This window comes from Lissotriton helveticus, chromosome 12 (assembly GCF_964261635.1).
Source record: "Lissotriton helveticus chromosome 12, aLisHel1.1, whole genome shotgun sequence".
In the NCBI taxonomy this organism is placed as follows: domain Eukaryota; kingdom Metazoa; phylum Chordata; class Amphibia; order Caudata; family Salamandridae; genus Lissotriton; species Lissotriton helveticus.
In genome coordinates, this window is record NC_136073.1 from 146,649,644 (window position 1) to 146,662,167 (window position 12,524).

The 12,524-nt window shown below is 44.8% G+C and overlaps 1 protein-coding gene across 1 annotated transcript in view; it reads right to left on the reverse strand.

Annotated features, from left to right (window-relative positions):
- Positions 1-12,524, reverse strand: part of LOC144797976 (polyunsaturated fatty acid lipoxygenase ALOX15B-like) — a 193,081-nt gene that overhangs the window by 1,909 nt on the left and 178,648 nt on the right. Inside the window, exon 13 of the mRNA XM_078668780.1 lies at positions 1,242-1,412. Coding sequence (XP_078524906.1) covers positions 1,242-1,412 — 171 coding nt within the window. The remainder of the gene's footprint in view (positions 1-1,241; positions 1,413-12,524) is intronic.

Consider the following 12,524-nt stretch of genomic DNA (forward strand, 5'->3'; position numbering starts at 1 on the left):
AGGAGGCAGAGTACCCCATATCTTTTACTGAGTAATATAGAACAATTGAGAACCATTGGGAAACATTTATTGTAATTGTCCTGATGAAGCTGGTTAAATATTAAACGACCGCCGAAACGCGTCGATGCACAAGGAGTAATACGAGAAAGACAAACTAAGGAAAATTCTGAGTGTTTGTTGGAATTTAGTCCTTCACTTGTACCTCCTTTTTTATAGGAATGTTGGATTTATATCTTTTATAGTGTTCCGTCTTGTATATGTTTCCCATTTTTAACAAAGTATAGTGTATGCTAATAAACTGTGCAGATTTACTTTTACTTTTATTATAGTGTTTTCACTATGTTTTATATTGCTTCCATGTTTTGATTTGATATTGGTGAGTCCATATATGTATGTTTGTAAGAATCTGTGTTTCTATGGTAATTCGCCCAAAGGGAATTATATTTTGACGTGTGTCAATTGTGGAACCCTATCCCTTTGGTTCTGGGGTCCCTCTCTCTTTTATTAGAGATTCTTTTTCACACCGCCAAGACCAATTAATTCAGTAGCAGTTTGTAAATTAAATTACCTACTGAATAGTCACTCCCAAAAACCCTTTACCTACTAGACAGGGTTTGGAACTGTGCCTGCAAAACCTTACTCAACCTGCCAAGACACAAGCTCATCACTTCCTTTTGCACAAAGCTGAGAGGCTAGTGTTGAAAATTCGACCCTCTACAAATCATTGACAGTCACATATAAAGTTGTCACAGTACCTCCAGGAATTTTCTATCAGAACAACTCACTGGTTACACCCAAACACAGTTTACAGGATAAGATTCTGATAGCGCCATTCTAGTCCACCTCACTGGTACTGACTGCTTCCAAAGAATGCCCCACACTCACTGTTTCCAAAATCACTCTGAAACGCCACCTCATGTGTCTATTAAAGAACAATTAAAGAAGCACACAGTGTCAAAAATGTAAATGACTCTACCTAGTTACTATACCAAGCATAAATGTATTATTGTTGGCGTGTTGCATTCCTATTACAAAAGCAGCTGTTTTATTCAAAGCGTGAATCACCTCTCTGGTTTATTTATTCCATCATACTGAATTATCTATGTAACAATCCACCTTATAGAAGACAGTGTTGGAAAAATTGTCATGCCAGTTATTCCGAAGTAAATAGGTCACAAGGAGGTACTGTGTACCCACAGCTTGGGACTCCTGACATATGCATGGAGAGAATGGATGCTTACCATGTCACCTGGCTCATCACTCAGGACCCTGACAGTCACCATTAAGGCGGTAGTAGTGCCCACCTCGGGCAAGATCTCGAGGACACTTTCCAGGGTTGCGGTGCCCTTGGTCTTGGGAGGAGGTTGGCGCATTGTACCGGGACCGTTCGGCATCCAGGAGAGGAAATCAAACTACAGTGGCACAAGCCCAAAAAGAAAGAAACAGCAACATTTGAATGCTACAATTATTTTAATTAAGTAGATTCATATAGCACCACCAGACTCAGGGTTATCGGAGTGCTATATAAAAAACAATTTCACTTCAAAAGCCACCAAATGCTACATCATAAAATGTCATTGTTAGACAGAAACAAGAGTTCAGTGCAGGAAAACTGTGATTGCTAGGTGTAAAATCACCATTAGAGAGAAGGTTGGAAAAGTATGTGTTTCAATGAGGAGTCAGAATGTCAGCTAGAGTTTATATACAAGGATGTATCACAGACTAAGGAGTTATTCCAAAAGTATATGAACATTGAGTGTACTGCTTGAGTCATCCTTTCTCAGCTGATAGTGTACCATCTTTCCAAACATTGCCTAGTTACTAGGGTGCCGTGAGGGAAAGCATCTGCACAATGACCCACCATGAGTAAAGGCTGCCCCAATTGTCCACATTCAGATTTGTGCTCCTTTCCAAAAGTGCACTGGGCACATTGGTGAAGACTTTTAGTTGTAGGAAAATCTGAGCTTCCCCTTCCAGAGCAATGCCCTCTGGTAGACCTCTGGACCTCCTCAGGTCAACTTCTAAGGTCACAAACTCACAATGTTCTCTACTGAGCCCCTTGTTTTTTTAAAAACTATTTTATTTTGCATTTTCCAAAAAAAACAAGTAAACAAGACACATTGTATAAATCTGCCAGGAATAAATATGCTTGCTCAATAAAAAAAACAAGAGAAGAAAAGTGGACAGAATAGCATAGCATCAACATCCGGGCATTTTGGGAATAATCAATACAATGCCTCCCACCACGGGCACAGAATGTGGATATCAGAGGCACAAATTACCTTGGACATAGTCATATGAAGCCCTCCCACCCACAGCTGGTGCTTGATATGGGTAGTAAAGGGGCGGGCGCCCTATAACATCATATTTGGCCATCCGGTCTGGATAATAGCAGTCAATTTCTCCATAAGTAAGTGGGCCACACCTTTCCCCACCACATATTTAAAGAAGGAGAAAGAGATTGCTTCCACATCTGCGCCACACACAGCCATGTCACCAGGAGGTGAAAGAGGAAGTGGCCCATGGAATTTAATATGGAAACTATTCTATTGTCCCCTGGGTCATCTAAGAGATGCATCAGTTATTCCAGTGGGAGTCGAACATTGGTCACGGAGTGCACTGTAACGTGAATCTCAACCCAGAATGTGTGTGGGAAAGTACCCCTCTATGCACACCCCTTCCAACACAAATCTAAACTCCCAAACACCTTATTCAGTCTAACAGTTGTAAGATATCAGCGGGTCAATATCTTGTAGGCGTTCTCTTTATAGTATACACAAATTGAAGATTTAGCTGCTCTTTGCCAAATGCCCCCCCCCCCAAGTGTCATCAGATATTTCTGTGGCCAACTCCCCCTCCCATTGCTGTACATAGGCATGCTTGCATAGAGTGGTCTACTGTAAGAGATAACAGTAGAGGCAAGATATGCGTTTATGATGTGCGTAAGTGAGATATAATGACTCTATGGAATGCTCGTCATGTTGGAGGGCAAGACACGTGAAGGGTCCGCCAGCCTAATTGAGTGCTTGAGTCAATTCAAATTAAAAAAAACTTTCTTTCAGTCAAAGACCCTAAAAGAGTGCTTGAGTCAATCTAAAGCTGTTGTGTCGAGTTAAGTCAGTTGAAGGCTGCAATTATTTCAATTAAGTAGATTTATATAGCAACACCAGACCAAGGGTTGCCAGAGTACTATATAAAAAAACAATTTCACTTGAAAAGCCAAAAAATGCTACATCATAAAATGTCATTGTTAGACAGAAACAAGAGTTCAGTGCAGGAAAACCGTGGATACTAGGCGTAAAATCACAAATTTGATACCCAAGTCCCCCTTTAGCCTTAAATCGCCATAGAAGTCACCCAGAAAAGCAACCTGAGCCTGATGAAATGAGACTGGGTGGGCCACAGCCAGGGGAAAATCAGGATTGTGCATCAAAGGGGTGAGCCAGAAAGGGTAGGTTGGGAATGCCGTATGTTGGCATACCTCTCTCCAATAAGCGAGGAACAAAGAAGCTAAAGGTAAGAATGGAGGAGCGTTTGTCCCGGTAAGCTTCAGAAGCTGCAGCAACCCTCAAAATAGAGAGGAAGAAAAAGCCTGCTTCCACCTGAACCCAGGGTTTCCTGTCCGGGTGGTGGTTCTAATCTAGAGAAGGGCAGAGTTAAGCTGCCAAGACATAGTTGGAGACATTTGGGAAGCCCAGGCCACTCCCCGAAACTGGAATATTCAGCGTTGCTCTCGCCACACATGGGGACTTACCTCCCTATATAAAACCCAGGAGTTTTGCATAGATATGTGTTTGGATTGAAAAAGCAAGGGCCAGTGGAAGGTCTGGAAAACAACCAAAGCATAAAATTCATTTTCACACTGTTGAGTCTGCCTAGCCACAAGCTCTCAAGTTACCACCAACTATATAAATCCTTAAAGAGGGCCGTGGGTTGAGGGGGAATGTCTCAAGCATTTAAATCTTTCGTCAGAGGCAGAAGATGTATCCATAAATAAGTAATGGATGACATTTCCCATTGGAAACCACAGTCTCGTTTTAAGCCTTAAAGACTGTTGTGGGGATCAGCAATCCCCATACCCTTTGACTTAGTAAAATTTATTTTGGAGCAGGACACCTGAGAGAAGGCATCAAGCTCCTCCATCAATGCCAGAACAGTGATGAAAGAAACAAAGAATGCCATCAGCGAATAAAGTAAGATTATGGTCCACACCGTCAACCATCACACCACTAATGCAAGGGTTAGCCTGAACTTTAACCACAAATGGTTCCATCATAAGGGCAAATATTGAAGGGGACAATGGACATTCCCAATGGGTGACTCATGTGAGCTGAACAGGTCGGGAAAAGGAGCAATTCATTTTAAGCTTAGTGGTAGGTTTCTGAAACTTATCCTGGATATAAGTTTTCATTTTATGTCCTAGGGAGATTGTATCCAGAAACTTAGGGCCACATGTATCAAGGAACAATTTTGCGATTCCGAAATAGCGATTTTTAAGGAATCGCTAATTAGAAATCGCAAAATGGTATGTATGTAGAAATCAGCTAATCGCAATTAAGGAATAATTTCCCATTCATTTCTATTGGCCAGGAGGCCCATAGGAATGAAGGGGAAATGTGCAATTAGCAATTAGCTATTCGCAAATTGAGAATATTTTCAAGGGTGCAGGGGTGTCCAAAAGACACCCTGCTGCACCCCTGAAAATGACATGTGTGCGCATATGGCACACATACATGCCCTAAGGGCATGTATGAGCGTCACTAGGCACCTTTTGTTTTTTAAAAAAATGCTGTTTAAAAGGAATTCGCAACTTACCACCAACTTGAAGTTGGTGGTAATTTGCGATTCCTTAGGGACAATTAGCAATATTTTTTTGCATCATACATTGCATTTAAGGAATCGCAAATATTGCGATTCCTTAAATGCAATCGCAAAATAAGGAATCGCAAATTGTGCGATTCCTTATTTTGACCCACATTTGCTTAATACATACCATATTGAGATTTCACATTCGCAAAGGCCGAAATTCTGCGAATTTCGGCCTTTGCGAATGCGAATTTCAATGATACATATGGCCCTAAGTGAGGCAGGCTTTCCCAATTTTAGAAGAAGTGTAATCTGTGACTCCATCATGATATCTGTCACCACTCCAGTCGTCAAGAAATAGTTAAAGACCCGTACTAAAGGACTGATCAGGAGAAAGGAATAACATTTATAAAACATTGCGATATACCCGTCGGGCCCAGTAATTTACAGATGGAGAGGCAGTAAATTGCTGCTCGATCCTCTTTCAGAGTAATGTCATCCATCTGAAGGCACAACTCCTCAGATCTATCCAGGGGGGACATAGGTGCTCAATTATATGTTTTGACGCTGAGTGTCAAGCTGTTGAGCCTGGTATGGAGTGGAGTAGTAACTATAGAAGATCTCAATGGAATCCTCGTATCTCGATGGGTTCATCCACCAGCTCCCCTAGATGGCTACAGGTAGCACAAATGCATAATTTATGTGCCGGGAGTCTGTCTGCATTATCCCCCTTCTCATGGTAGGCTTGGTTGACATACAGAAGCTTCTTAGCAGACAATTTCATTAATAGATGTTCAAGCTTGCATCTAAGCTGCCGCAAATCCCTCAAAGGACTGTAGGAGCTGCCCTCTCTATGGCACGTCCCCGCCTATCAGATCTGATTCTCAAGCTCCCGTTGGCAAGGTTTGTTCGCCCTTTCAAAGGCTGCTGAGTGGGAAATAAGTTGCCCCCGAAATAAAGCCTTTGCAGTATCCCACAGGGTTGCAAATGACAGATTGCCCATATTATTTTCATGGAAATAATGTTCAATAGTGTCCTTAATACGTTCACTGAGAACTGGATCCAGAAGCGCCACCTCACTGAGAATCCATGGCCGAGGGAATGGATCTTCGTGGAACTTGGCCAATAGTAGCTTAATTTCCTTTTTTGTTGCAGGAGCCTGGGAATCAGAATCTCTGGTCTGGGCCACAGGGTGAGGCTGAGAGTCAGTATCCACCATTCGCGAGGAATCAGAACTTTGAAGTATGTTGCGGATAGTAGAAGAACGTTGAAGTTCAACCATATGCACCGCCATGGTGGGACCAACACAACAATAAGTCCCTCAGCCTGAAGCACTCAACCAGTTGAAGGCAGGTCCCTCACCAGCTGTGCTGCAGACGATCAGAAGTGCCTGAGCAAATGGCACAAAAGGAGCAAAGGCCAGTATGACCAGCTCGTCACAGTGAGTTCTCATCAATCAGCTTGGATGTGTACACCACATCACGCTGCATAACATCCGTTTTTTACCCAATGCATACATTTTTCATGGTGCCCTAATGTGGAGCCCACAATTTAAAAATCCGCCTTTCACTTATTAGGATATTTTAATATTTATATACCAATAACGTTTCCAGATTGTTAATGGTGCCGCAATCCTTAGCAAAACATCGCATATAAATTGGGTCTACAGTATAACCATAGGGTAGACACGGCTTATTGATAGGTATGCAATTCTTAGTGATCATTGTTCGTGTCCCTCTGTGTTACATCTAAGTAAGAGATATATAACTCTTAGGGATTATTCTTCGCGTCCCTCTGTGTTAAATTTAATATTTGTTGTCCTCTATTAGACTTTGCCTCTATCTCTCGATGATTACAATTGTACACAGGGATCACAATATTGAAGGAATGGATGATGTGGCCTAGCACTTGATAGCGTGGTGTTGGGTGGGGTGGATTCCTCTTTTTTCACTATGAAAGTTACAACCTATACACATTTCCTGCATAAATGTCTAATGAATACGTAGACGTTTTTGAATTTGCTTAGTATCTGAATGTGTTAATATGAAACTTGAATGAAGAGAAAGTTGTTAGGGTGCTCGACTTGTTATACACAGGTTAAATCATGGTTTGGTCTACAAAGAAATGAATTTTTTGTATCTTGTGTAATTGTTTTAGAAATTAGGTTTCTAAAATTTCTCCTGTCTAGGTGTTGTATATAGAATGTATTGTTAAATGTGTACATGTATTTTAAGACTGTTTTATACACTTATTTTTTAAATGTTTCTTACAGCACTGATGAAGTTCTTGTGGTAAAAAAGAACTAAAGGCGTTGGATGCCTGGTGCTTTGTTTTCAAATTAAACAGAAGAATAAAGAAATCTACATGTTGAGAAGACTGGATGGACATTCAAAAATTACTTTTTTCTTTGGATATTTGAACTGGGAGAGTGCAACCCACAGTTGGCAAAAAGTCTGTGTTGGTCGTCTTGATCGCTCATTGGAAACGGCAGGGGCAGTGGTGTTGAACACCGTGGGAGCATAATGCTCAAATGTTAATTTGACTGGAGGAGGGTTTGGGAAAAGGAATACAAAGGATTAGTGTCCTTTTCGTGGAGGGAGGTGTGTCACATACACTTCTGGGTGTGTGTAGGCTTGTGTTGTTTCTTTTCTGGTTGTATAAGTACACCACACCAGCAGCTAGAGCGCCCAACCTGTAACAGAGCACACACATACATTAATAGGACACTCTGTGGAAAGAACATCACTTTCGAGCGGTTTTGAAGTTAGCGTTCTAGCTTTCTAAGCGGCGCTGAGGTAGCAAAGGCATTTTCACACACCCACACGTCACCGCACATTACAGCTTCCCGGGCTTTGGCTTCCTTTTTAAACTCCTGGGCTGGACACCACATTATCGTTGGGGTCCTCCGGATGGGTTTATGTTGGTGCCATACGGGTGGTGCGCTTTGACGAAGTAAGTAGAGGTCCATTATCTCCAATGAATTTCAGATAATACAATAGCGATCACGCATACAATTTAACGGTCCTAGAAAGATGGCCACACCCTGCCACTGAGTGCGGATTATTGCTGTTCGTAAGCACCTATAAAGTGCCTATAAGTAAGTGCCTATAAAGACAACCCTCCCAACCCTTGCAGAACTCAGCATGCAATTGGAATAAATAATCACGCAACACAATTTTTTGGGGAAAGGATTGCTGCAGGTTTATTCCATACAAAGTATGCCAACGTGGTGGGTTACGTTACGGGCGATCTAAGGGCAGGCAGCGGTGACTGACCAAAACTGCCCTGCCCGCCTGAAGAGCCAAATTGCACTGAGGCCAACAACCCAATCGCTGCTACCAATTATGAGAGGATTCCCCCTTGAATACTGTTTAACACCGGTGCACCACTTTACTCATGCCTTTTAAGGGCGGAGCGTTGCAAGGCAAACCCCTAGTTGTTCAGGCTTACAAACGCCCGAAGGACTAGCGGGCACTGACGATCTTCCTCCAGGTACCTGCTATAAAGACTCCTGGGGTTTGGCCCAGGCACCCCTATTGTGCTCCTGAAGAGGTACCCTTTGGGTACCCTTCCACCTCCGGATCACCATGTAACTATGCCGGCAACACAAATGAAAACATTAAACAGTCATACATATCCGTGCTCTCCAGCTGACACGCTAGGTAGGTCGGGAGACGGCGTGTCCCGAGCCAAACAGTGCACCAGATATATGGGGGCAGGTATAAGTACCCCAGCCCTGCCCTCCGCGTTCCGGAAATGACGCGACATGCACACAAGACTTGGGAACGCCTCCCCAGGGTCCCCTCGGCTCAAGAGGGGTGGTGGCATACCTAATGAGGCACTAAGGTGGCTTCCCTTTTGAAGTGGCCCACTGCGTGAGCAGTGGGCAGCCTCACAGGGCCTATATAGGCAACCCTCCCCATCGTTGCAGAACTCAGCATCCAATTGGAATAAATAATCACACAAAAAGTTTACTGTAGATTTATTCCATACAAAATATGCCAACCTGGTTGGTTAACTTACGAGTGATTCAAGGGCAGGCAATTGTGACTGACCTAAACTGCACTGCCAGATTGACGAGCCAAATTGCAACGTGGCCAACCCAATTGGTGCTACCAGTTATGAGGAGATTCCCCCCTTGAAAACCGTGAACGACCGGTCCACTACTTTACTCAAGCCCTTTTAAGGGCAGAGCATTGTGAGGCATGCCCCCGGTTGTTCAGGCTTACAACCGCCCGGATGACTAGGGGGCGCCGATGATTTTCCTCCTGGGACCTGCCATAAAGACTCCTGGGGTTCGGCCCAGGCACGCCGATTGTGCTCCTGAAGCCTTTCACCTTCATATCACCCTGTTACTTTGCCAATGCTCTGGATTTGGCCACCACCAAGGCTGGCAATTTACTTCACTTGCAACCAGCTGTTTCCAGTGCCTCTCCAATATCTAGTAAGAACTGATCCATGCCCACCTTAGACAGGTGCACCCTGTCTTCCTCAAAATACCCTTTGGTGTTGGCATGTATTAGCCCATGTCTGATGAAGCCAAACCCATCTGCTCTGTGAACTTGTGCATGGCACTGTTTACCCTTCTTCGGCAATATTCAATAGCCTCCCCCAACCGGACACCTTGCAAGACCCTACGCTGGACTATCTCTGACCACCATAGCTCACATTGACCAATGTATTTGCTGATTTCACCCATATCAGCCTTCGTTACCTGTAGCAATGCCCCTCCCCCTATAACCGTGATATCGTTGCCTCCGAGGTGGATGACCAAAATGTTCAGGGGCCCTCCCCCCTAGCTTGTCTCTGGTGCAGTTTGTTGAGAAAGCTGTGCCTTTGCATGCCAGGGTACCCCAATCAGTCTAACTGTGTCTGAGAGAATCCATGCGTCCAAGTCCTGTATTCTGCCCATTGCGCCGACCTGGCAATGTACAAGTGACCAACCACCAACACCTTGAACCCTGGCGAAGTAAAGGGATGCAAATTTTCACACGCTATTTATTATTATTTACACATTACACACGCCAAACTTGTGTATAAACAATATAACACTTCCAACAACACTGTACAATATACAAAAGACTGCAATGACACTTCTGAAAAAAACCAAACTGTTTCGCCTTGCCATCCATTAAGTCCCATTAAAACCATCACAGGCGAATGTAGCGCTCATTACAACGTGAGTTCCAATGTCCCACCTTTTTAACGCGCTCAGCTGGGAGACCAATCTTGAAAGCCTAGGTGGTTGCTCTAATTCGAAATGAATGACTAGAAAATTGTTTCCCTGGGTGAGTGTGTCCTGATAACACCAGGCAAGACCTCATAATCCGGTACACCTGGACTTTTGTGTGGGGCGCCAGGTCTGCATGAATTAATAAATACCCTGCTGAGCTAGGGCAGATGGCTAAATAATGGCTGACCAGCCAAACTGGGCAGTACCTTCTCTCCCCCAAGGGCTGTAAAACTACTTCTTTCCCTCGCCCCAGGTCAGTTTTGGATCTTCTGATGTGTATCCTTAGAGAGTTACTTATCAACTGGACATCCTGGCTGCATAAAGTGTCACCTGACCCATCCTTTTTCGACCTAGCGACAAGTTCACTGATTCTGAAGGCCCCAAAAAATGCCAGGCTGAATGCTGCTGCAAAGAGACTGGCCTCGAAAGGTGAATGAGTGGCCTTGTGAACAGCATCTATCATGCCTTGAAATGTGTGGAATTAAATTGGTGACCTGGAGTCTGGTACCTTTTTCTCCTCTCTAGCCCATCCCTTAAGTGCAGACCGAAAGAGGAAAGTCTTGGCAGGAACATGTAACCCCATGATGACTCACAGTGGCTAAGTGGCTTGTGGTCCAGGAGTGGCTTTTACCCTGCTCTTTTGCTCACAGGACAAATACTTGTACCCTATGCTCCAGCAAGGTTGTGTCCTGACCCATCCAGAAAGTGGAGACACAAGAATTGTACCACCTCCTGGTCTCCGGTGCAAGGGAAAGTTCATCCAGTTTCTTTAATCGCTGTTCCACCAGAGAATTTGCCAGAGGAGTGCAGGGAAAGAGGTAATCTCCGCTCTTGCTCGCGGCCATTCGTCCCGGAAATGGAGTCACTGAAAATGAGAGAGAGCGTCAGTGGCCATGTTCTTGTCTGCCTGAATGTGTCTTGCCCAGAACTCAACATTGTTATGCAGGCAAGCCCTCACCGCATGCCTTAGTAAGCAAAGCACCAGAGGGCACTTTGCCGCCTGCCCATTGATGGCCTGTATCACCGCAATGTTGTCTGACCAAAACAGAACTCTCTTGGATGCTAAAGCCTCAGGCCATAGGTGAAGGGCTGCCACTATGGGAAACAGTTCCAGTACCATGACATTTGCAGTGATTCTCGTTCTCTGCCAAGCATTCAGCCATTTCTCAGCACACCGCTGACTCCCCATTATGGTGCCAAGCCCTCTCTGCCTGATGGATCTGTAAAAAAGCACCGTTCAGGGCTGCCTGCCCATGGTGATATCCATATCATTATGCCATTGAAATCCACCAAGAATTCTGCCCACATTTTGAGGCCCTCTTTCAAACCTTTGCTCAGTCTGATTATGTGGTGTTTCTTCTTTACTTTGGCTGTGGCCCAGGCTAGCCTTCTAGCAAAAACTCTGCCCACTGGGACCAGCATGGCTGCGAAATTGCGTTTGCCCAAGAGGCTCTTAATTAGGCCAAGGAAGCCTTGTCATTTACCAGGATGGACTGGATATCCTGGTATAATTTCTGCACCTTGCCTGCCAGAAATCTGAACACGACCTAAACCGTGTCCAGTTCGATGCCCAGGAAAGTGAGAACCTGCGCCGGACCCTCATTCGTACCTGGCACCAAGGAGACCCCTAGGTAATCCGTCAGCTCTTGTAAGCACTGTAGTGCTTCACAGCAAACCTGCGTCGCCAATCCTCCAAAGAAAGAAAGTCATCAAAGTAATGAGTCACCCCTTCGACGCCATGGAACCACGTGAGTGCCCATTGTAGAAAACAACTGAATGCCTCAAAGTAAGCGAAGGATACCGTGCAACCCACTGGCATACACTTGTCATAGTAAAACTGTCCCTGCCACTTTAAACCCAACAGGTGATGACTCTCTGGGTGAACCAGCATTAAGCGGAAAGCTGATTCAATGTCCACCCTTGCTAACCAGGCCCCTTTCCCCGCTCTCCTCACCATGTCCACTTCCACGTCGAACGAGAAGTAGGAGACCAAATTGGTTCCATCTTCCAGCCAGTGGTTCACTGAATTGCCCTTGGGGTGTGACAGATGGTAGATCAATCTGAAACTCCCTGGTTATTTTTCTGGGACCACTCCCAAGAGAGAAACCACAAAGTCATCAAGTGAGGGATGACAGAAAGGCCAGCCAACCTTCCCAAAGCTGCTTCCTTTGTTACCTTCTCCTGTACTACCCTTGGAAGTTCTTTAGCTGACCTGAGGTTGTCCACATCCCTGCATCCCAGAGAGCCTAGATAAGGAATTCTGAAACCTTCAATAATGCCCTTAGCCGAGAACAAGCCATCCTTAGTTTTGGGTTAGCCCTGAGCAAAGGGAGGAGGTTGTCCAAAATTAGCGGCGAGGGGCCCTTAGCTGTGCTGCCACTAGCTGGGAGGCTCACCTGTAGGTAGGCTTGTCTTAGGCCAGAGCTGTCAGCCGCTGGTATGTTGAAGGGGGGTGGGGTGTTCGGGGGTAATTCAGCTTCCTGGT